We start from the raw sequence: 23,520 nt of genomic DNA, 5'->3' as shown, positions 1-23,520 counted from the left end.
TAGTATTTTTGTTCCTAGTAACAAAAATAAAACATTGGATGATGATGTAAGGAGACGTTAATGGAACACGTGAGAAAGAGGCTGAAGATGCTCTAGTGGGAGAAGTAGCTGCCTGTGAGTGGTCTGTTGCCTGAGAGAGATGTGTGGTATATTGATGAGAGATGCTGCAGCAGTGGCAGTAACTGCAGTTGAAGAGACCTTCATGTGTTTCTGTCTGACATGATCCCAGAGGTGGTTGGAGGGGACAACTTTGGGACATGAAAGCTAATTTTGAAAGTTTGGGCCCTGTGAAGGGAACTCAGTCTCTTAGAAGCTTGTCTGTGGTTGCAAAACACTGTTCTGCATGTTCTTTCCTCAGCGTTCAGTCACCTGTGGAAGATCCTGACCAGACTCCAGCCAAAAAGCGAAAATCAGGTATTACACATTATAGAAGTAATTAATATGTCTTTTTCTTAGGTTTCATGCATCTTGGAAAACTCTGGCTTTTGTACTTAATCACTGTTATTGAAATCGACTTTCCAAGCCGTTCCTTTCTCCTTGTGATCATCTCTGTAGCAGGGGCCTGAGGGTGCGTCATGGGGCCTAGCCCTAAATGTGGTGTTATCTGTGTTGACTGAGTACGGCAGGGTACAATACTTCCACAGCCGTTAGGAGATATCCCAGATCAGTAGAGCGTTGTGGACTGCATTTGGTGGTTTCTGGCTATGCATGCGTGCGTACGTTTGAGCAGCAGAGAGCATTTTTAGAGCAAAGTTGTGTGCTCCCTATCTGTATTCATGATGCTATACCTCTGTTAGTTCAAAATACCTCTATCTTTTGTATTTTGAGAAACCATTTTGAATCTGGGATATTAAGGAAAGTTCTTTTAAACTGATGGCAGGCAGAGAAAAATGATGTTTCTGATTGTAGCCAGCTAGTGAGTTTTAGAAAAAACTTCTGAACTGAAAACAGAAGACACTAGTCTGAGTTCAGTCTGAGTCTGAAAAGTTTGGCATGTGAATTTGGAAAAGGTAGGAGAGCTGCGTAAAGGGTGGAGATGCAGCAGGGGTTAGGCGTAGGAGAAAACAGCAGCGGCCGAGAGTGATGGAGTGGTATTGCTGCTCTCCTCAGTGAGACTTTGTGATACCCCCTCTGCAAAGTGATTACAGTGTTCAGGAGGAAAACTGTGCAGCCGCCTGCAGCCATGTTAGTACCTCTAGATACCAGCCACATTGGTCACGATTTGAGATGGAATATTCCCCTTGACAGTGTTTACTGAAAGAGAGGGAGAAAGCGATGCTCTTTAGGCTTTGGGACTTTTACTAGCACAAGTTCCAAGAGGAGAGTTTCTCAGTTACTGCTTGTCAAAGGATGCTGCCTCTCATTTAATGGTAGAGACTGCTGAACTGTAAATGCACTTTTCAGACTTCAGAGCGTAAAACAGTTGAGAATATGTCAAACTGATGTCTCGCTCCTCCTTTTAGCAGCATGACCAACCCTCAGTAGGAACAATTTGCGAGTCTTAGTAAGTAGGCCGAATCTGCTTCTAGGAACCTGGTACCACCTATGCCCTCGTCTACTTCGATGTCATTCTCTTAACTTCAAACAAATGCTGTTGTGTAATATCATTTAATCTCTAACACAGTCCTTCATTAGACAATCTTGGCTTGCTAACGTTTGGAAATACTGTCTGAGGGGTTGCATGTTTCTGCTTTTTGAATGCTGAAAAGAAAAGGCTTGGGTAGCTTTGGTTTCTAGACCTTAGTGAACGGCTTTTCTCAATTAGTCAAGAGCAACACGTAGCAAACTGTAGGAGCACAGGCGTGTATGGAGGGGGTGAAGAATAGAAATTGTACCATGTGCTGCTTTTCTAGAAACACTGAATGTTCCCAAAAGCAGGGTGTCCTTAAAAATCTGGCTGCAGGCTCCTAGGTTAGTCTTTGAGCCCCGGTTCTGAAGACCTGCTAGGTGAGCTGGCTGGTCCAAAACTCACCACCAGCTGCTGTTGACAGTAAGGTGTGTAACTTAATCCTACCTGGAGCACTAGAACGCATTTTAAGGAGGTGGATTTCTATTTATATTAAAGCTGTAATCCCCTTTTTAATCACGTTCTTGTATGGCCTTTCTTGGTTTTCTAGATTATGCCGTCCGTAAGCCTAAAGAGAGAGTTGAAAAAGTTCCTGCTGTGGTGAAGTTTCCAGCCAAGGCAGCAGATAAACACCGGAAGGCTTCGGTCAGCAATGCAGCTCCAAGCGCAGAGTCTGCAGAAGAGGTTAGCAAGGTTTTTGAAAATAGGTAGTTATGATATTGAGTGAATGCATGCAAGATGAGCTGCTTTCCCTGGTGCATCTTGAAGTTGGACGTGTTCTAAGGCTGCACAGCGCTAGGTTCTTCTTTTCCATTTATAACAGGCAGCTCTTGTGTGCTGGGTTTGCATCATTCAAGTTTCAATACTCTACTCTAGCACTTGTAATTCAGGAGCTAAACGTTTGCTGTCTTCCAGATGCTTTACAGTAGTTCAAGTTTATAGCCTTAGTGTGTTTGCAGGCATTGCGTGGTTTTTTTTCAAGCTCGTAGTTAAAGAGTCAAGATATATTACCTTGCAAAGAAAAACTGCATGCTTTCCTCTGGAAAACCTCTTTCTGATAGGTGCATTATCTACCAGTCCATGAGTAGATTCCTGTAGGACTTTGGTTCTGTGAAAGTGGTTCTTGAACTGCTTGATTTTATAGTTTGGTTTCAAAGGTGCATTGTTATTTATTGCCCCACTAGGATAAGAAGAATAAGAAACTGTCACATTCTAACGATTGGCTCTTGAGGGAGTCTCTAACTGTTTTATTTGTACAAAATTTATTTTTCAAGGACTAATCTATCATACTTCAGAATGTTTAGGCACTGACAGTGATATAACTTAGTGATAGGCTCACATTGTTTTAATGTACTTGAGATTTGTTCAATTTTTCTCTGAAGAATGACATGCAGTTTTAACACACTAAACTTTCATGATCCAGAAGTTTTCAGTTAGAACAAAATACTGCATAGAACTGGATATAAAACGGTTTTAAGTGAAAATCCCTTCTGTAATGTGTACAAAATCACTGCATACATGAGATACTATATTAAAAAATTGAAGTGTACTTGTCAGAGGACCTGTAGAGATCTGCATTCTGCTGTGATCTGAATCAGTAAATTATAGTCTCTGAATCATAATACACCTGACCTTAAATTTCAGGAGGATTATGTGTTTGCTTGGATTTGCGTTCATGCTATACTCACACAGTTACCTTTTCTGTTTTTACTCAAGACTCAGTCCACTGCTTCTGACAATTTGTCTAATAGACCAGCAGGTTGTGCACAAGATTTAGAAATGCTACAAGTTGGTAAGGCTGACATCAAGTTATTTACTTGCTCCTTTTTTACCCTACCTTGTGTATCGTGTGACACCACCCTGAGGTTTATGTACTGGTTTTGCGGTGCTAACATTGGTAGATGCAATAGCAGGTAAAATCTAGGAGTGCTTTAGCACAAAGTCTGTTTTCTTTCCTGCATCTTTGCATTGCTTCTGATTTTTGGGCCAGACATTTGTCTTGTCATCTCAGTATTAAGTGCAAGAGCTGTGTCGGATGCTGTCCTGCAGTTCTGATATGTCTGCTGCTGGCTTGCCTGAAGTAAATTGCATTAATTTCAGATCGTAGATTCTGATAATCCTTTTTTATTTCAAGTTGAGGCTGACAGTAGTTTGTGTCCACAAATTTCTTTAGCTGCCAGCGTGAAAACCTGAAATTACTGTAAACATAGTAACCTAGTGCAAATAGTATTATGATGTAACAGAGAAAATGAAAAGAACTCATTTTTGGTGAAGCTCTTCGTTGTAAATTCATAAAACTTTAGTTTCCTTTTGTATTTACTGGTGGCTCGTGCTCTTCTTTTATAGACAAAATGCCTTGTGGAAGCAATACTCGCTTGAATAAAGCAGCATTGTCCCTTTCTCATAAGACAATCCCTTGCTTGAGGTAAAAATCCTTTGGTTTTCTTTGACTTCTCTGAAAAGTTTGTTGTCTTTCACTTTTGTTCTCGAACTTTCTGTGTGTTGCATGACATTTATATCTGTCCACCTACCTTTTTCCACGGTATTCTGGAACTCCTTCAAGCTGCAATGCTACAAGGAGGTCTCCAGCTACTTTATTTCCAACAAAGTTTAAACTTTTTGTTTAAATCCAGATTAATGGTCTGTGGTAGGTGAAAGTGTGGAACTTGAAAAGAAGAGGTTGGGACCAGGGAAACTTGTCAGAAGCTTCTAAATAGTCTGACAGGAAAAAATAAGTTGCTGCTAAGTGCATGATGTTGAGCATAAAATAGTTCGTGATTTAATAAGAGGGCTGATCTTGACTTTGCATTTGTTTCTGCTTATTGTTTGGGTGACGCTGAAGCATTGCTTGTACGCTTACCTCAGAGTTAGAAATAGTTGGAAGAGGGAAGGAATGGGTCAGGATGTGATTTCACACATTCACTGTTTGCCTCCCGGTCTCAAAATTAGATTGGTAGTCTTGTGTGTGTCCCAGCTTGGGATTACCATGACGAGAAAAGCAGCAGCTATGCTTCAGCGTGCTGGCTTTTAGAACACCTGAAGTTCTGATGACATGAATAACACACCTGCATGGATCTTTGATCTTCTGTAATGACTCAGGGCATGGACTGCTGTGGAAATGACCCTGAGAGTAGCAGTTTGCTTGGAGAATTTTTCCTGTGCAGAACTTCTCATGCTTTCCCACTGAGTATTTGATGATAGCAAGTCTTACCTGAAAGTCACAAACATCTCATGTCTGTCTCCATCATAATCAATGTGCATGCTTTACAAAGTGGTCGTTGGTGCAACTTGAATTGGGAGATGCTTACTTGAATGTTATTATTTCTTTTGCCATTGGTATTTTTAGCGCAAGCAGGAATGGCAAACACCGGATCAAACCAACTCTAGAAGACGCCTTAACGCTGAGGCCACCCATTAGGGAGCACACTATGCTAGAATCCACAACATCAGAATCTGGCAAAACGGGGAGGCCTTTTTGTACGGCTGAAGAGGTAAGCTTGATGAGAAAGGTGTCTTTTGAAATCGAGTAACTTAATAGTTGCAACAGAACTGTATCTTCGCTGAAGTGAATTTTGTAACATTCAGTGCAATGGATATAGCGAATGAAATTGAAGGGACGCTTCTGAAAGTCAGTGTATAATGTTTTATTTGCCGTTGTGTGCATCAGATCTTGAAATAGAGCAGTCCTTGGGTTGCCAAAAGACTGAATTTTAACCCGTTCTTGTGGAAGTGATGTGCTGGGGGAGGAACCCTAGGCAGTTTCACTTAGCAGTTAAACTGTACTGCCTTGTCCCTGAGTATATTTTTGTTGCAGGGTTGACTAGAATTCTTGTTTCAGTATTTTGTCCTTAACCTAACTCAAGTGCTGTCTTTACGTAGCAACCTTAAATGGATGGTGCAGGTAAAAATGGCACAATTGCTGATGGTACTTAGTTGAAGGACTGAGAAGCCCTGCCCTGTCCTTTCCTCCCAGTATCTGAAGCAACTGTTGGAAAATATTTGATAAACCTAGCTTATATTGAAGAAGTATTGGAGGAACTGTGGAATATGGTTAAGATATCACCTTGGGGACTCACAGCAACGTGGTAGTTGTGTGTATTGACAGGAGTGCGTGCTAACCAGAATTATTATGCAAGAAGTGCAGACCACACCTAAAGAGGAATGAGGGTGTGGGAATTCCTGCTAAAATAAAACTGGAGACCGCCAGGATTCTGGGAACACCTGTGCAGTCTGTACCAATTTTCTATTACAAGTATTGTGTTGCTTCATATGCAGTGGTTATAATGTGTGTTTTTGTTTTGTTTTGTTTTTTCCCCCCTTCTGCTAGGATGTCCAGAGAGGTGAAAAGGAGAAATGCAAACGACTCTTGAAACTAGTAAAGGAAAAGTATCCTAGAAGCTGCCCAATTCCTCAATCTACAAACTTCTGCAAGTAATTATAGAAAAAAGAACGCTAACTTTTTAGTAGCAACTTTGTAGCTGCTATAAATGGGAAGGGGGAGGGAATTCATCTTTTGCAGTCTCAGGATTCTGGATAGTGTCCCGGAGCAGGTGTTGGGGCAAACTGTTTTGTAATATGCCACAGTGTTGCTTAAGGTTAGAAGTATTTTATGGCCTTTAAAACAAAACAATAAAAAAAAAAAACCTTCCCTCCCGGCCCCCAAGCTGAAGCATGAATATTCTAAGAAGGTATATTCTAAAGGTGAAGATTTGTTAGTTGGTATGAGTGTATTTCTGGTTCTGATACTCCTTTATTGTATCTGCATTAAGACAGTATCTAGTTTAGGTAAGCGTTCCTAGTAGCGTACATTCTTTTTAATGGTGCTACAGTCAGTGCCCTGGATTTTTATACTAGAAGTTATCTTCCTCTCATTTGGAATTGTTGAGTTTTTTCTTGGTCAGGAGTCCTGTTTTATTTGAGAATGTGAAGCTTAACTTAAACCCAGGAAATGCCAGATTTCTGTCCCTGCGTCCCCCCTACCCTGCAAATCCTTCTCACGCACTTGAGTAGGAAGGTCTCTTTTTGCAGTACACAAAATGCCATCGCTGTCCTGCATGTAGAATCCCAGGGCTTGAAGCAGCCAAAAAAGGAATCTTGTGGGTACTTTTGATTCTTATATACCAGTTATAAGTATATTGGTATCTTTATAGCTGTGTCAGTGTCAGGACGCTAAATTAACTATGCCAGTGTGTGTAAAAATAAATAAATAAATAAATAATAGTAATAATAAAAACACCTCTCTTGGTGGAATAGTTATATTTCAAAGCTGTGCAGAAGGGGGACTAGTTGTTGTAAAATGCTGATGCCAAGATAGTGCTAAATTCCAGCATGCCTTTCTACATAGTAAGATGGTAGAAAATGCCGTCCCTTCTTGTAGTTTCTCTTAAATGCTCCAAGACCTGGATTGTTCCCATAAGCTCAGAAAAAGCCCAAATCTCCATTTGGTGGTTCACAGCTAGAAAACATGTAAACGCGTGACTTCAGATCAAAACAGCACAGCACATTTAAACATTCTGGTGATTGAAAATGATGTGGAAAACAGTGTTTCAAATCATTCTTGGTGCACCTGCATTAGCATTTTAGGGCGGATCAAGACCCGGTTTCTGGCATCTGATATCTCAATCATCGACTTCTGTGCTTTGGTTCATATCGCAGAGCATTCTTGGAGCATGTGAAATAGGTTTCTTTCAGATGAAGCTAAACCAGAAGGGGTTCTTATTGAGTGCATCTAATGCACTCCAACTGTGAGTAGGCATTTAGTCCCTGAAGTCCTCGTAGAGCTAGGCTCAAGTAAAACATCCCTGAAATGTGTATGTTGTGGACATTGTGTTCTCAATGTCAACTGTTTCCCTTGCAGATCCATTCCTTTTGAGCCGTACTGCTTTCTAAAGTAGACGTAGCCATAGCAGATAGTTCCTGTCATTGTCAGAAAATTTGACTCCTGTATCTTCAGTGTGTGTGATTTGAAAGTAACCAGGCTTTTGACTGTAAACTGCCTGTTAACAGAATGCCTTTTGCATTTTGTGATGAAACCAGTGTGGGAGATGCACGTTTCTGTTAATGGACTGAACAACCTAATTTTATTTTACAAGCTTCTATTTCCTTAATTTATAGTCTCCAACTCTGTAGTGTAGACAATCATGTAGAAATAAACTGTATTCTTTTTAGTGTATTGGTATGCACCGATAGCAAACACCGTATGTATAGAAATTCTTATTTTTCTCTTGCGTTTCTTGCTGCATCAAAGTGCTCAAGCCTCCTCGAAGGAACCAGTGACGTCTGCAAGTCATCTGGAAGAACAAAGGCGTGGAGAAGACATCTACCAGTGTATGACACTAAAAACCAGTGAGTATCCCTGTGATTCATATCTGTTCCATTTCGTAGGTAGACTTAATCAAGCAGGGCATTTCCTTAAGTCTTGAAGGTAGTCTATACTAAAAAGATTTGTTGGTACTACTGTATTGTCAAGCTGTGTCCCTTTATAAGGAACTCTAGGTGGGTTAGAGCATTTATGCTGGTATAGCTTATGTCAGTTCTTAAAACGAAACAAGCTCTTTCTGGAAGGAAAGAAAAAAATACACACACACACACACACACACACTTACTAGCTGAAGTGGCTTTGTAAGTCTTTTGTTGGAGTGAGAAGGTTTGTTAAAATTGCGCCTGAGAGCCAATACCGTGTTAATGATGGTGTAGACATAACTCTACACTTGCACAGTAGTAAACTTTTTAGTATCCGGCTGTTTGCGGTAGTAGAGTATAATAAATTAATTGTGCACCCTTAGGTGCCTTTTATTTAGCTTAGAGATGGGATTATATGTTACTCTTTAATCCCTTTTTAATGCTGTAGTTGACCATTCTCCTGGTAGCAGAGCTTCCAGACCAAACACGCTAATTACATCTTTTCTGGATGGGCACAATACCATTGTTTATATAAAGTTAGTTTCTTTTACATATCTTCTCTAGCATACTGAAGATATATAACTACTTACGGTGACCTTAGTTGTCTCCTGCAGAGTGGGCTGGTTAGACTGGTTTGCTGATAAACTATTTTCTTTTGTACCCAGCACTGTTATAATGTCATGTGTTCATGTATACACATTTAATACTGTCCCAATCAGGGTTTTTTTCCTATTATTTGTTACTTAATAGTTCATCAGTTCTTTGTACATATCTGTGACTTTATTACACAATTGTATGGGTTTGGAAATTATCTCTGAGTTGGTACTAAAATTTGGGGAAAGCTTGCTTTGTGGTGCAAAGTGACAGTCTACGCTTCTGAGCTGGGGGCTGTGTGCAGTTATTGTAAAAATCACTAAATTTTTTTCAAGTATGCAGTCTAGGCTTTAAAACTTAGTACATTTCCTGCTTCAGTTCTCATAAACTTGCACATGACATTCAAGAGGTGTGTTTGCCAGAGTTCAAACTTTCTAACCATCCGGTCATTATTAGAAGTTTTTTGTGTTATCACCCATAAACTGAGAACCATGTATGTCTCCTTGCAATTAAAAATAGCCTTTTTGTTTCTCTGCTAATGCTTTCCCATCTTTCTGTGCAGGTATCAAATGTGCTGATGCTTGTGGCCCACAGTGGTTGCAGAAAAATGATATGATCAGGTACATTAAGCATGGCTTTTAATCATGGTTCTTGCTTCTCTTGGCTCTGTGTGTGTGTGTGTTTCTGCCTCGAGTAGTGTCCAGAAGGAAAAAAATTGTATTTCCTGTCTCAGGGTTGTGGAACAGGAGGAGCTACCTTGTGAGTCTGGAATTGTTCACAAGCCAGTTGCATCGCAAGTGCAGCTCCCATGCTAAGCCCATCTGTTTGACCAACAGGGCCTGTGCTGGTGTGGAGTTTGCTGATTATGCCAAGTCCTTTGCTAGGGGAAGAGAGTCAGCAGAGGATGGAAGTGGTGGCATTGCCAAGCTGTCCTTGCATTTGCAGGGAATGTAGCCATCTTCATCCCTTGCAGGTGTCTTTCTGCCTAACCATTACCAAGTCGACTTTTCCCTTCTTTCACTTTGAAGCTAGTATCCTAAGCATCAGGATGAGGAACCTTGTAAAGCCTAGTGGGACTGAGGCAGTTTCTGTAACTTACAGGATGCTTTGGGTTTGAATATGAGACTGAAAAGGAAGCGTGCAGTTGGGTTGTCTGTTTGAGAGAGACTTTGAGTGAACTCCTTTGCATTAGTCATCTGAGCAGGAGGCAGTATGAGTTCAGTTGGCTTTGTGTTATTGCAGGAAAACTGGTTTTGGCTGCAGTAAGTACAGTCACTGGGAGAGATTTTCTATGGCAGTCTGATCTACACATCTTTTTGCAGTGACCGTTCCTTAAACAAAAAGGGGAGAAAGTGGAGGTGGGAACAGAGAGACTTAGCTGTGGCAGTCCTGCTTTTTCTGGCTGATTCTGGCCCTATTATTCTCCCTGCTTTAAAAGCTAGCGCTACATTCAGCTGTGCAGCACTGTTCCTGTGCTCAAACTGTCAGCAGTTCCTCTAAACTCAAGGGAGAGAAGGAAACAAAATAACTGAGAATATGATGGGTTCAAGTAAAAGGAACATTTTCTTGCCTTTTTTGCAGATTTAGCTACTAACTGAAGTCATTCGGCAAGGCTTGCGATATCTACTCTTACCATGCTGGATTGAATGCCTTTAAAGCACAATGAGTGTGGGATACCATGAGAGTCTGTTGTAGGCCTTCCCCCTGGAAAGGGGGAATCTTCGAGGACAATGCAAATGCTTGTTTTTGGAGGAAAAGGGACCTGTAAACGGACAACTTTAATGTCTGTGTATTTGCTTGCTCTTCAGAGTCCGCGTTGTTTTAATGATAATCCTTTCCAAATGGGGATAGTCACTCTCTTGACTAGCCTATAAAAGGCAAGTAAACATCTTCTAGCTGTCCATTTTTAACTGAATGTGCTGGTCTTAGTTTCAGTAAGCTAACTATACTTGGATGCAAGTACAGTTGCAAATACTTATGTTATACCTTGCAGTATAACGCCTGGCTTGCAGTATTTCTCACCAGTATATCCCAAAGCACATTATAGAGGTGGTGTTGGTTGCTTCCTTGTTTTCCAAATAATGAAACTGATAGAGAAACAAAAGGAATCTTGCATATATTGATGGGAAAAAAGTTGGAAAGGCTCCCAGCTCTTTCTTCTATCCTACTTTTGCTGCTCCAAAAGAATGGTGCTGGAAGTTGAGATAATGTCTTCTCTTGTTCATGTGTGCCACTGAGGTTATAGTCAGATTCAGCTCTGCAAAAAGCATTTCTTAACCAGAAGATGGGTTCTGCAGAATTAAATGCGACAACACTGGAAACAACTCCTTTCTTTCTTTCCTTCTCTCAGGTACTACACAGCGGCAGAAAATTCTCATGAACAGGGAAGACCAGTGAAACAGGCCAGTGCAGGGGTAAGCTTGTGTTATTTAGTAGTTCATTGTTTATAAAATATGACTGAGTGTTTTCGATCATGAATTTCTGCACTCTATCCTTACATATGTTGCTAGGTAAGTTATGTACTTATTCCAGTGTTTTTTTCCCCAGGGAAGGGGGGAGGATTATTCAGTGAATAGTGCTTTCACAAAAAATTAATGGCAGCAGGAAACTTATTTCTGAACTATTATGAGCGCACTGCACTATACTGTTTTTGTTTTTTCCTCTTTTCTTTTGGGTAAAACTTCAAAGCCTGTAGTGCACAAGCTTAGCTGACCTGCAGTACTAGTCTACATCATCTTTAGCCTCCTCTTGTTTTGAGAGATAGGAGGTACATCTCTGACTTTCATCTCTGATCAGGATTGAAATCGGAAATAAAAGTTTATCCATGGAAATAAGAAAGATTAATCTCAGTCTCAACTTGATACTTACATAGGGAGGCTTTCTGAGCTTCTTAATGTTAGTTCAAATCAAACCAACCTTCTGGCTGTCTTGACTCTATTAAATTTTGGATGTAGTTTCAATGTAGTATCAGTAAAACTAACTTTGGAGTTTGCTGTTTGGAAGCATGTAAAAAATATCCTTCCATTTTTATACATGAGCAAGACATTCTGCATTATTCCCAAGCCAAGCAAATCTGTATTTGTTTGCTAGCTTGATGTCCTTTTGTCTAACAGAGACAGCGTGGGGCTGAAATCTCAGAAGAAGTGTCGTTTAGATTACGTCTGGCTCCTGTTTTGTCCAGAAAGTCATCTGCCCTTGATGTGGAAGAGAAGAAATTCCCAAGCTCAGAAAAAAGAGTAGAAGGTCTTTCTCCACTCACAGAGGTACCATAGTTCTGTTTGCTCAAAGCAGAGAGCTTTGAAACAGCCATGAGTGACTCTATCTGTTACCGGTGGTTCTTAAGGCTTTTTGAAGTCTTAAGGGCTTGTATTTAACCTGTTACTAAGTTTCTGTAGCCGTGACTTCATAATGCCAGGGTCAGCAATAAAGCTGGTTTTAAAGGCTTAGTATGGTCCGCAACTCCTTAAGTTATGCTAACATAAGGGTTTGTGGGACTTCTGTGAGCAGGCCAGCAACAGGTCCAGGTTTAAAAACAGTCTACCAAGGACCATATTTAACACACATTTGTTTGCTTGACTAGTCCATGCTGTTTTACTGTCTTTGCCTCTTAACCTGTCCTGCCATGCAAATAGGTCCTGAAGAGTAAGCTTTGCTGATCCACAACGTTGCATTACTTATGGGGAACCTGAGCATCTTGCACATGTCCTCAGGATCTCAGTCACACGTGCACTGGCCATGGTTGCACTGTGTATAACAGGGATCATAGGAGTTAACTTACTAACTATATCCAACAGGGCTTGGAAGTTCTAGTTCCCTTCCTCGTATGAACTTAGGCTGCTTTTATTCTTTGGAGTCACAGTCCTGCTGATCTAACTGAGCTCTTCCTTTTTGGCCCGTTGACAACTGACATGCAAGGGACTAGCAAATCAAAGTTTTACCAAAGTCTGCAAAGTAATGCTTCAATACAAGGGGAAAAAAAGGTGTTTTTCTCATTTTGCTATCTCAGATTCAGTCAAGGAGATGCTATTGCAGATCGGAGTATTTTATACTAACAGGCCCAGTGATTTATTTGCATTCCCTACGCAAACTTAGATGCAGGCATCCATGTTGCAACCAGTCAGAGGCACAACGCAGACTTCTAATTGCATGACTCTGGTGTAGTCACCTTGGTTTCCCTTTTTGCTGTCGCTTCCATTCCCTTTGAAGCTCACCACCTTCAGGTTTTTTCAGGCTCCTGTCTTACCTGCTTTGGTGTGGAGAATGCCTATTGTGGTTGGCATAAGCATCAGTGTTGCAAGGGCTCCAGCTTTATGTGAGAGAAGAGGTGTTTGCTGTATTTCTGCTCGTTCTTCAGCTGCTTTATTGTGCTTGCTGCTCTGCATGTTTTATATCAGCTTCCGTTGTGAAAGCAAATTGAAACAACCTGAGCTTCAAAGCTAGGACTCTGAAACAACTGCCATTCATAACTCAGTAAAAAGCTGACAAAGCCACTAATCCTCTGATCTGAAACACTGTTGCTGTTTCCAAGCTCCAGGGTTATTCTGTCACCTGAACCTAACTTGACAGGCTTTAACAGGCTTGAATTTGAATGCTGTCTACAGGTTAGCATGCTCAGAACCTTTCTGAGCCATTTGCCATTTGTTTCAGGCCATGGAGAGAGAGGTCACTGCTGCATTTAACGAAGGTGAGCCCAATGAGACCATGAGCAGTGCCTTCAAACTAAAGGTCACCCGTGAGGACATCCACACACTAAGGAACCTTCACTGGCTAAATGATGAGGTAAAACTTGTTGCAACACAGAGGTTTTCTAGTTCAGTATATATTTTAAAATACACCTTGAGTGTCTATAAGTTTTCTTTTCATTCTGCACATCCCAGAAGTATCTGTAGGGTTGCGATTTTTAGGCCTTTAAGAACCCCATATTACTGGAAGCACCTTTATTTCTTCTACTGCATAGCTCTTAGAATTTAATCAAATTTTGTCTAGGTTAGTTGGAGTGGGTGAGAGGTGTTTATATCAAGCTGCAAAAGTAACCTAAGTGCAAATGTCTCAGCTGCATACTTAATGGTGGGCAGCAGATAAGCGCTGCTGTATTTTTTCATTTGGTGAGCCAGTGTCCTGTTTTTCATGTAAAGTTTGCTCTTTATTATACAGATCATTAATTTCTACATGAATCTTCTGGTGGAAAGAAATAAGAAAGAAAGATATCCAGCGCTTTATGCTTTTAGTACTTTCTTCTATCCCAAGCTAATTTCTGGGGGCTACAAAGCAGTAAAAAGATGGACCAGAGGTGTGGATCTGTTCAAACAGGACCTCATCTTAGTGCCCATTCACTTAAGAGTGCACTGGGCACTAGCGGTGAGTCAAATTGGCTTTTCTTTAGAACTGGATGAGGAGAAAAAACAAGCAAGAAATGTCACTTAGCACAAGTTTGTGCTGTGTCTAACTTAATCATGTTCTAATAACAGGTTATAGATGTCAGAAGGAAGAGCATCAAATACTTCGACTCGGTGGGACAAAAGGGTGACAAGATTTGTGAAACTTTGATGTAAGTAGCTGCTTGGTCACTGCTTTGGTTTTGAACCATGAGAAATGTTTTGTTTGTTTGTTTTCTTAGATTTCTCCCTTTAACACGTGACTAGATGTTCTTGCTTTTCTCATAGATACAAACCAGAAATCTTTCTGATTCACTTGCTACAAGTTGTATATGAATTGTAACATCAGTCACTTATCTAGTCTTGCCCTTCTCTCCAGGCTCTCAGATGTCTGGATTCTGCCAACTTCACAATATATTCGCAGCCAAAGCTTCACTGCCAGAAGTATAATAGGCCTGTGGCACAAATAAACTAACTTTGTTAGCAGTCAGTGAAGGTGGGCTGTTGACTAGGGGGAAGAATTTCAGGGAAATGTTTCAAAATACAGCCTGACTGGCAGAGGAAATGTGATGTATGTGATGTCTATGGAAGGCATTGCATTCTTGCAAGAGTGTTTCAGTTCTTTCATGCACCCCACTCTTTAAGACCTTTCAAATTACTATAGCTCAGTAATGTTAGCATCCTATGGCATAACCACTCCTTTTTATGATGAGCTATGCAACTCTTTATTGCTTAGCTCTTCCTTTCTCTTCTTGCCTTGAGACAATTTTTTTTTTTCCTCACGCTTCTTATGTTCATCCTTTTTACTGTAGTGAGCTTGTAACGTCCTTCTCCTCAGTTCTTCTGTGCCTCCACGCTTCTGGTTTGATGTTTTAAACAAAACCACCCTCTGGCTTACTCCAGCAGACTACCCTCGTGCTGTTACTGTGTGTCATTCAGACTTCTGAGATTCCAGTTCAAGATAGATGTCTTGTAGGAAACATTTCTAGATGTATCGGCTGGCATAACATGAATCTCAAACATTGTGGACACAGTTTTTTGTATGTATAGGTTTGTATGTACAGATTTTTTACCATTATAACTGTGTGTAAGCCAGCATCCCTAGATGTGTCTGCCACCAATGCAGAAGTAGTAAAAACCCTTAGTCCAACAACTTTATAGACCAAGCACATAAGAGTAGCCCCACTGGATCAACCCAAATGTTGTTTTAGCCCAGTACCGTCTTGGACGGCAGTTAACAGCAGATGCCTGGGAAAGCGTTTAAGAATAGGGCTGCATAATGATTTTTTCCTCAGCGTATTCTTCCAGCAACCTGTGGCCTGGGAACTTCCTCAGCCAGAGGTGCTAGCATAATAGCCTTTGTATTTGTTCTTCCAGAAGGGCACGAGGTATGTGGGATGAAGGCACGCCATGGAAAGGCATACTGGAAGGGCTTGGTTTTTCTCTTGCCTTTCTGATAACGTTTTATTTGCTTTGCTTGATCTCTGCTGAGCAATAAGCTTATGCTTTTATGGAAGTCTCTGTTGGAATCATTGGATCTCGTTCCTGACCGACAGCCGTTAGCTCACAGCCTGTCACCATGTATGTAAAGTTAAGATTTGGGGTTTTCCTCCAAATGCCTTGCTTCAGCTGCAGTGAATATCCTCTGACATTTTACTATCCAGCCGTTCAGTATCCTTTGATGCTTCTGCAGCTCTTTTTTGTTGGCCTAAATATGGAGGTGAAGAGTGGTTTTGTTTTGTTTCAAACAGCCGATACCTGCAAGAAGAAAGCAAGGAAAAAAGAAATCTGGAGCTGTCTCTTTCAGAGTGGATTCTTCGCAGTATGGAGTCACATGTATGTGAGCACTATTTGGATTTGAAATGTGAACTGTAACTCCTCATCATGAAGGTCCTAACATATACTAATAAGTCTAAGCCTTTAGAGAATGCCCATAACCCTCTCTTGTTCTTAATGTACCGCCTCGGACTGCAAGTGGATCAGGAAACCGTGCTGGAATGGAATCTTAAGCAGTACCTCTCCTTGCTGGCTGAAAACTTTTTATTTTATTTTTTTAGTTAGTCATAGATTTAAAAAAAACACAGAGAACATCCCCTGCCCCATGAGGTGAATCTGGCTTTTGCCCTAGTTTCACAAGTCATATTTTGTTGGAGAATGTAAGCTCCTAAAATCAGTTTTGCATTTGGGCCTTTAATTCTTACGTGGAGTGCAAATCCTGGCATGTAACATAGCAAAGGGTTGATGTTTCTCAACAAATCTAACAGTGACAGGTAGTAGCTAAAGACTCAATTTAAAGAACAAAGGCTTAGTTGCACTGAGCACTGTGCAAACCTCAAGACACCTTGCAGGAATGAAGGCTGCTATCCGCTGTTGGCCTGCCAAAAACTTGGATTTTAACATCTAAGCAAAGGAAGCAGAGGGAAGTGATGTTGTGTGGCTAATTGAGTATATTCCTTGTGTGTGCTAGGAGTGATCAATGGATAATAAAAGCAGGTTCGCAAGTGTCTGGTTAGTGTATTATCTGTATTGAGTACTGTATGCTACTTCCAAATTGCCTTTCTTTGAAGACAGAGGAAAATTCTCCCTTTTTTTGTGTTCGTTAGGAAATTCCCCAACAACTTAATGGAAGCGACTGTGGGGTTTTTATGTGCAAATATGCAGATTACATCTCCAGAGACAAACCGATCACTTTCACACAGGTGAGTGAAGCTCATAAAGCAAATTTTAGATTTCTCACACAAGTAAAAGAACTGGTGGGGAAGTTGCATAGCTGTTAACTGTGAAGTCTCAGAGGCTTCATTTTTGGTATGTAATACGAGGGCTGGAAGAGGGTAGAGTTGTATTCTGTCTTTATTTCTACTATCTGCTTCCTAGCAGAACCTGTGAAATTCCTCTTGGGCAAGGTACTGCAGATAATAGCTTTGTAACATACCTGGCCTTTGTATGTTTTGGAGAAATGTGTTCAACCCTTTGACCAGCTAAAACAGTAGTTGTTTTCAAATGCAGTGAGCTTTTATGAAAGGACTTGTAAGCTGTTAGTGAAGCAAATCTGGTTTTGTTGGGTTGTCATGTCTTGCAAACATTTAGTAGGGGGGTGGGGCAAACCAGTGCTGCATCTGAAGTGGCAGGTGTTGACTGTTCTTAAAATGAACTTTGTCGCATTAAGGAATTAACAGCTGGATGCTTATACGTATTTCTGCCTCTTTCAACTGTGACTTCATATTTAATGTTTTTGGGTTTTTTTCTTTTCAGAATAACATGCCTTACTTCCGCAGGAAGATGGTGTGGGAAATAATCCATCAGCAGCTGCTGTGAGACATGCACTATTAGAGTAACACTGTGATCACCGTGTGGTGACTAACTCTCGTTTTAATTATTTTTCTAATGCCTTATTTCAAAAGGCACACAAATTTTCCTCTTTAGGCTATAAAGTAGTGGTTAATTTTTTTTTCCAAATTTTGGAGACGGCAACTCTCTTTGAAATCAGCTAGTGCACCATAAGTGCAAGACAAAGACTGCTGTGTCCTTGCCCAAGGAATGGTTAAGAACGGATGCTATGTGAACCTCTGCTCCTACCTTGCAGCACACGTGGGCCAGATTACGGACAAATGGGACTTTTATCTCTGGTGGTAATGATTCTATTACCAAAGCTAATCTCCATAAGGACAACGTGCTTAGCTACTGTTTCCTCAAGGAGAGTTTTCTTCTGTTTCTGGAATATCCACGATCTACTTGATTCCTAAAACTGGATTTGTGATGACCATAAGAAGAAAGCATTTACAATCTTTGATTTGTAACAAATCCATAGTGAAGCCCCCATAGTTGGGGTTTGTTTTATTTTTTTGTGCGTCTCCAAGGAAATATCTAATGTGAAAAGAGAAGTATTTATTTCTTTTGTTTATTAAAATAAATATTTAACTTATATAAAAGAGCCTTATTGGAATGAAACTCTACCTGGTAAAGAAGTGGAGGGATTTTCTTAATTGAAAAAAGTTTGACATAGCAAACTGGTTTCTAGCTCATTTATAATCTACAATGAAGAAGGCTAGCCAGGATGAATATCAGAGCACAAAAGCCTCTAATCATCTGTCACAAAATCCTAACGGGGCTATCAGGATGTCATTCAGCAATGAGATGAGCAAGTGTAGTGCAGGTAATATCTAAGTGTAGGTCTGAAGAACAAATGTCTCTTTGGGATAACTCAGTAGGCTTCTCGGTAAGATAAACTAGTCTGTGCACAGCTTGGTGAACATGGCCTGCCCGGTACCGGAATCTGTTTAAGACTAATATGGGTGTCTCCACACAGTATTTCAGAGAGCAGCGTACCCCTGTGGAAGTGGAATAAAATGTACTGTCAGGTGCTGGTACAGATGCACAGGGTTTTGGACTGTGGCCTGCCAGATAAAGTGATGTTGCAGGATCATGTTCAGTTGCTTATTGCCTCTATGCTGGAGAGACTGCCTCCGTACATCTGCCAAATGAAGTGCTTGTGTGAATTCTTCCTGCTCTGTTCCAGTCAGACGGAGCTAGATTAGTTTAAACATGGTGTTTCCCCTTTCTTACTTCTTTTTGCCTTTAGGTTAGACTCCAGAATTGGAGTAGTATTAGAGGTCTTTCAGTTCCCCATTTACCATTGCAGAGGAAAGATTGTCCTTTAGCTGGTTTGTGAGCAGCTTATTCTAATGCTTGTATAAATAGACACAACAGGCTGTTTCTGTGCTCTCCCGTATCTGTAACACAGGATGGAACAGTCACTGTAATATAGGTGACACCTAACTGGAGACAAGGTGGTTCTCCTCCTCAGCTCTGGCAAAAGGATGCTGATTTTTGGACATATCCCCTCTGTCATGTGTTTAAAATTCCAGCCCTGACCCTGTCTTACCTCCTCCAACATAGACTTGGCTGTGTCTCAGTCCGTCAAGGAACTATCACTATCTGCAAGTCGCTGTGGGAACATTCAGCTCTTATGGTGCTGCTCCTTGCCTGAGGAACTGTTCCACATCTTCTGGAAAAGCTGTTAAGCTGGCTTGTCTGCATTGTGGGCCACCAGCTGGTTCAGTGTGTGCTTTCAAACTAATCAGCTTAATCCATCACAAAATCAGGTTCTCCAAAGAGAACCATCACAAAGGCAATCTGTCATATTTTGTCCTTAGATGAGATTATTTCTTCATTTTCCCTGGATTCCCTAAGGACTTGAGGAAGGTTTCAGCTCTTTATTGACTTTAGGGCCCAGTAGTTCAATGCTGTGCTTTAAGTAGCCTTTCCTGTTTGCTTCAGTTCTTGCCTTGTAGTGGGGTATTGTCATTTCTGAGCTTGACCCTGCAGTTTTCTCATCTATCAAAGTAGCATTTTTCTTTTCAAAACAAAACCAACCAAAGAAAGAGCCCCACTGTGCTAGTGGCATAAGAGTTTGTGAAACAAGAGAATGCTTTCCAAGTCCTCCTTGTACTTCCCCCTAAACATAGGACGCTCAGGCATTAGGTGAAAGGAGCAGAATGAAACTCCCTTGAAAAGCTCGCCTGGACACAGACAGCTAAACACGCAGACTCCTAAACTAGAGTATAAACCTTGTTAGGAGATAACAGCTTTGGTGCCTGCAGCTTGGTTAAAAGGCACCTGTGTGCCCAGAGTACCAGGTTGCCCAGAGAGGTTGTGGAGTTTCCATCCTTGGAGATAGTCAGAAGCCATCTGGACAGAGTGCTGGGCAACCTGCTCTAGGTGACTGTGCTTGAGCAGGGGCGTTGGACCAGCTGATCTCTAAAGGTCCCTTCTCACCTCAACTGTTCTGTGATTCTGTGTGGCTTTGGCTGTTGAAAGCCTCATTTTGTGAGATACCATGAGGAAATTACATATGTACCTTTAAGTCTCTCCTCTGTATGCAAGGTCATCTCACAGGTTCCAGCTTTTCAGCTGTTGCTTGGTTCCCTACATCCACGTAAGATGCTTTGAGTTACCCAAGAACATCCTATGGAGAGAAATAGTCTCTCAAATCTTTTGGGCTTTCTGGCCCAAAGACCCTGTGTGCAAACAGCTGCATGTTGGATCTGGGCCTCCCTTCTAATTCTAGCTGGTCAATGGGCTCTTGGAGCTGATCAGCTTCCACTTTCCTTTGTGTTGGCTTGAAAGTACACGTAAGGCCTGTGATGCAGAATGAGTAATACTGTATTCCCTGGCTGCCTCCATGGGTTTGGAGATCTGCTTTTCATCCTGGTTTGCACGTTTCTGCTGCTGCCATCTGCCGTGTGACTGGGTCCTTGCTCACAGGAAGTACGTGAAGGGCTCAGACACAGCAAATGTGGGCCAAACAGAAATCTTTAAAGCACTGGTGAGCACAGGTCTCCCCAGAGCTGAGTCACTCAGGACAGGAGTGAAATCATTGCTGAGTGTAGACTGTCTGGGACTCGGAAAGGCGGGGACAGAAGAGGGTTCAAACTTGGAGACTGATGTTCTTTTTCTGATCTCCTGTGTATTATTCCCCAGGCTATAGTCTGGGAAAAAAAATTGTTCAGTATGTTTTGACAAAACAATAAGGAGTGACAAGTGACCTGTTCTGCTTTGCTGTTTTGAGACGATACAGCCATGGTACTAAGGACTGCCTTCCCCAGAGGCCACACCTTGGGTGGGAGCATGGTCCCTGGAGACAGATGCAGGGTAGGGAAGAGGCTTGGATCTGTGTGTTGTTACAGACCTTGCTGCTGGACAAGTCAGCTGAACCAGAATTTTCACGGGCTCATTTTAATTCTCTTTGGTACTCAACTTGATGCCCAGATGCAGATCTGCCAGTGGTGAATGAGGGAAAGATGGAGAAATGCTCCCTTCTCAGCAGGTGGCTGGGGCCCCTGCTGCCTTTGCACTAACAGTTTCACACAAGAGAAGTTCAGGCCCCATTTTTGCCCCTTTCTCTGGTTGGAGTTGGCCCTTTTAACAACACCAGTCCCTGGAGGTGGGCTCCTCTCTGCTGCTATTAAGACCAAGCTTTTGGTTAGCTAGAGAAGCAGCTATGGGATCCCGTAGGGACACTTGGGGCTTACAGCTACATAATCATAATTAGTGATCCCCATTAATAAATGCAGCAGTGCCATGCTATCGTTTTGGCTTTGCTGGCCACGTTGGCTAGTTCAGTGCAACGCGAGGCAGCTTAATGGTGGTGACATCTCTCGGTGGGTGTGCAAAGTTGTTTCTGGCAATGCCTGTAAACACCTCCCACCACCACCCTCCTCCAAAGAAGAGCCCGAAAGCCCATTTTGGGCAGCTCTCCAATGCTAGTTTTGGCATGTTTGAAGCAGTCCTATGGTGGGACGGGGAAGGTTTGGGCCCAGCACCACTTCATCGGGCTCTTGAGACCAGAAACAAAGCTTCTGCCTCCTGCTTGCCGGAGATGGTGGCTTAAGCACCCTTCCCAGCAGACCTTGGTGGAAAGGGGCTGTAAGGTGGCCTGGAGGGGACCCAGAGCCAAGCTGCCAGGCCAGCAGGCTCCTGCCTGGGGCCTGCCCCTGCTCATGTTGCCCGTGCACGGTGACAGAGGCAGGCCTTTGTGGAGGACATGTCCCACCACTGGGCCTCCCCACCACCTTGCTTCTGCGGCTGGCTCACCCGCTGAGTCGCGGTGGTGTTGGAATGTTGCCACTGGGTTTGCTCCTCAAGAAAAGGCAAAAAAACCAGCCCCCCGCCTCCCAGTCCCCATCGCCCTTGCGGCCCAAGCAGAACAGGTCCCAGCACCGTGCCTGCAACAGAGGCAGGGTGAGCTGGGCGGCCGTGTGAAACCACCTGGTACCGTCACGGCAGCCCATGCTGGGAACTACCCCCACCCTGCGCTGGGCTCAGCTTGTACCCACGCAAGGAACTTGAAAGAAAGCAACGGATAGCAAGCTCAGGCTCTTGTTAGCTGGATATATTTCTTTTTTTTTTTTTTCTTTTTTTTTTTTCGGTGGTGGTGGTTTTTCACAGAACACTGTTTGCAGTAGAGAAAAAAACTGGCATTGCAGTCTGTCGTTACAACGTTGGTATGGTCACGTAACCCAGGACGCGTTTGGCCTTCAGCACAGAAACCTCGACCGGCACGTGCCACAGCAGGGCTCAGGTGGTCTGCTCCGGTCCGCAGTTGGTTTTCGTTGTTTTTGTTGTTCTTTTTCTTTTTTACCTTTTACGTATGTGAATTTTTCTTTTCTTTTTTTAAACATTTCTCAAGCTTTCTCCGAAGGAATGGCCACTGGCTCTCAGCTAGCAGAAGGAGACTACAGAAGAGCTCTTGGACACGTGGGATGGTTTCCTTCTCCCGCCTCGCAGCTGACTTGGTCTAGATAGTTTTCCAACTCGTTTTTATTAAAAAAATAAAAAAATGCTGCAACTATCAGTTTTACAAGGCATACAAAATCTCTAAAAGGGAAACACAAGCGCAAGGTGCTGAGGTACGAAAACCTGAGGTAGTTTTTGTGTGTGTATGTGTGTGGGTTTTTCTTCTTTCTTTTAAAAAATTTTTGCTAGTTTTTCAAGCCCTGGGCCAGCAACCTCTTGTAAATGTGTTACTCCCTCCCCTTTCCCCCTTCTCTCTCCCCAACATTTAAAAAGGGATCCTTCCTGAAATGCCAAGTCCCTAGGGGCAGCCCCTCGGCCAGGCAAGGCAGGGGCCCTCCCAGGTTACCTGGTTTGGGGGGGGGGGGCACAAGGACACCGTTTTTTTTTTCAGGTTGGTTTGTGTGTGTTTGCTGTTTTTTTGCAAAAAAATGCTGGCTAAGTACCATGGGGTCGGGCTGGTGATAACCAAAGGAGAAGTTGTGGCTGAGCGGGTCTGTCGTTTGCTTTCTGCAGGGCGGTAGTGAGAGCACTGCTTTGTCCGGTGGGGAGGGAGAGAGACAGACAGACAGACAGAGCGGGGGAACGGGGCAGATGCAAAACCCAGTTTGGACTCTGTGAAGCTAAGAGGAAAGGGCATGGGAAAAAGAGGGAAAGAGAGAGAGAGAGAGAGAGATTCCTCTTAAAAGAGACGGTATCCCTTCTGTTGGCTTATACAGGCAATCCCCACAGCACACTGAGGGTGTTGCTCTTCTCAAAGCCCTTAAGAAATTGCTGCTTTTTAACGCTCACTCAATCTTTTTTTTCTGCTGGCAATCCTAAATCTCTGGTGTACTGTGCATCAGAGAACCAATGGACCAGCTTCTTTCCTTAAAAGTCTAGAAAAGCCTGCTTTTTTTTCTAAAAACAAACGCCCCCCTCCCTCAAGATCCCAACCACCCCCCCTTTGAAATTAAAAAAAAAATTAAAAAAATCTTTAAAAAATTAAAAATCGGCGTTAGTTTTAGTTATTGATATATTAATTCTAAAATATATTAACGCTGCGAATGCTGCAGGGGGCACTGCAGCCCCCGTGCTGTAAAATCTCCTCCTCTAGTTCCGTGCACGCAGGTACAAAGAGCAGTTCCAAAAAGTTGTCAAGGAATTGGTTTTAGAGGAGAGAAAAACGAAGAAAAAAAAAAAGGATCTCTGCCTATGTTAGTCCAACTAAAGGGATAGCGTCGGTAGTAAATAGAGTAAGGTGACAGCTGGGGGATTGACAGAGTCTGCAGCGCCCTCGGGCAAGCAGCC

At 42.3% G+C, this 23,520-nt stretch overlaps 1 protein-coding gene across 1 annotated transcript; it reads left to right on the top strand.

The window, feature by feature from the left end:
• Positions 1–257: 257 nt before the first annotated feature.
• Positions 258–17,854, top strand: LOC136992652 (sentrin-specific protease 2-like). The gene is made up of 16 exons (XM_067302207.1): positions 258–414; positions 2,118–2,251; positions 3,284–3,359; positions 3,914–3,992; positions 4,914–5,058; positions 5,895–5,998; positions 7,815–7,912; positions 9,126–9,183; positions 10,914–10,977; positions 11,677–11,826; positions 13,211–13,342; positions 13,718–13,921; positions 14,032–14,111; positions 15,690–15,774; positions 16,542–16,637; positions 17,191–17,854. Exons 1-16 carry the CDS (start codon positions 258–260, stop codon positions 17,251–17,253), a joined length of 1,725 nt encoding a protein of 574 aa, XP_067158308.1. The 3' UTR covers positions 17,254–17,854.
• Positions 17,855–23,520: the final 5,666 nt, after the last annotated feature.

The sequence above is a fragment of the Apteryx mantelli genome, chromosome 9 (genome assembly GCF_036417845.1).
Source record: "Apteryx mantelli isolate bAptMan1 chromosome 9, bAptMan1.hap1, whole genome shotgun sequence".
NCBI lineage: Eukaryota > Metazoa > Chordata > Aves > Apterygiformes > Apterygidae > Apteryx > Apteryx mantelli.
This window is presented reverse-complemented; position numbering and strand designations above follow the sequence as displayed.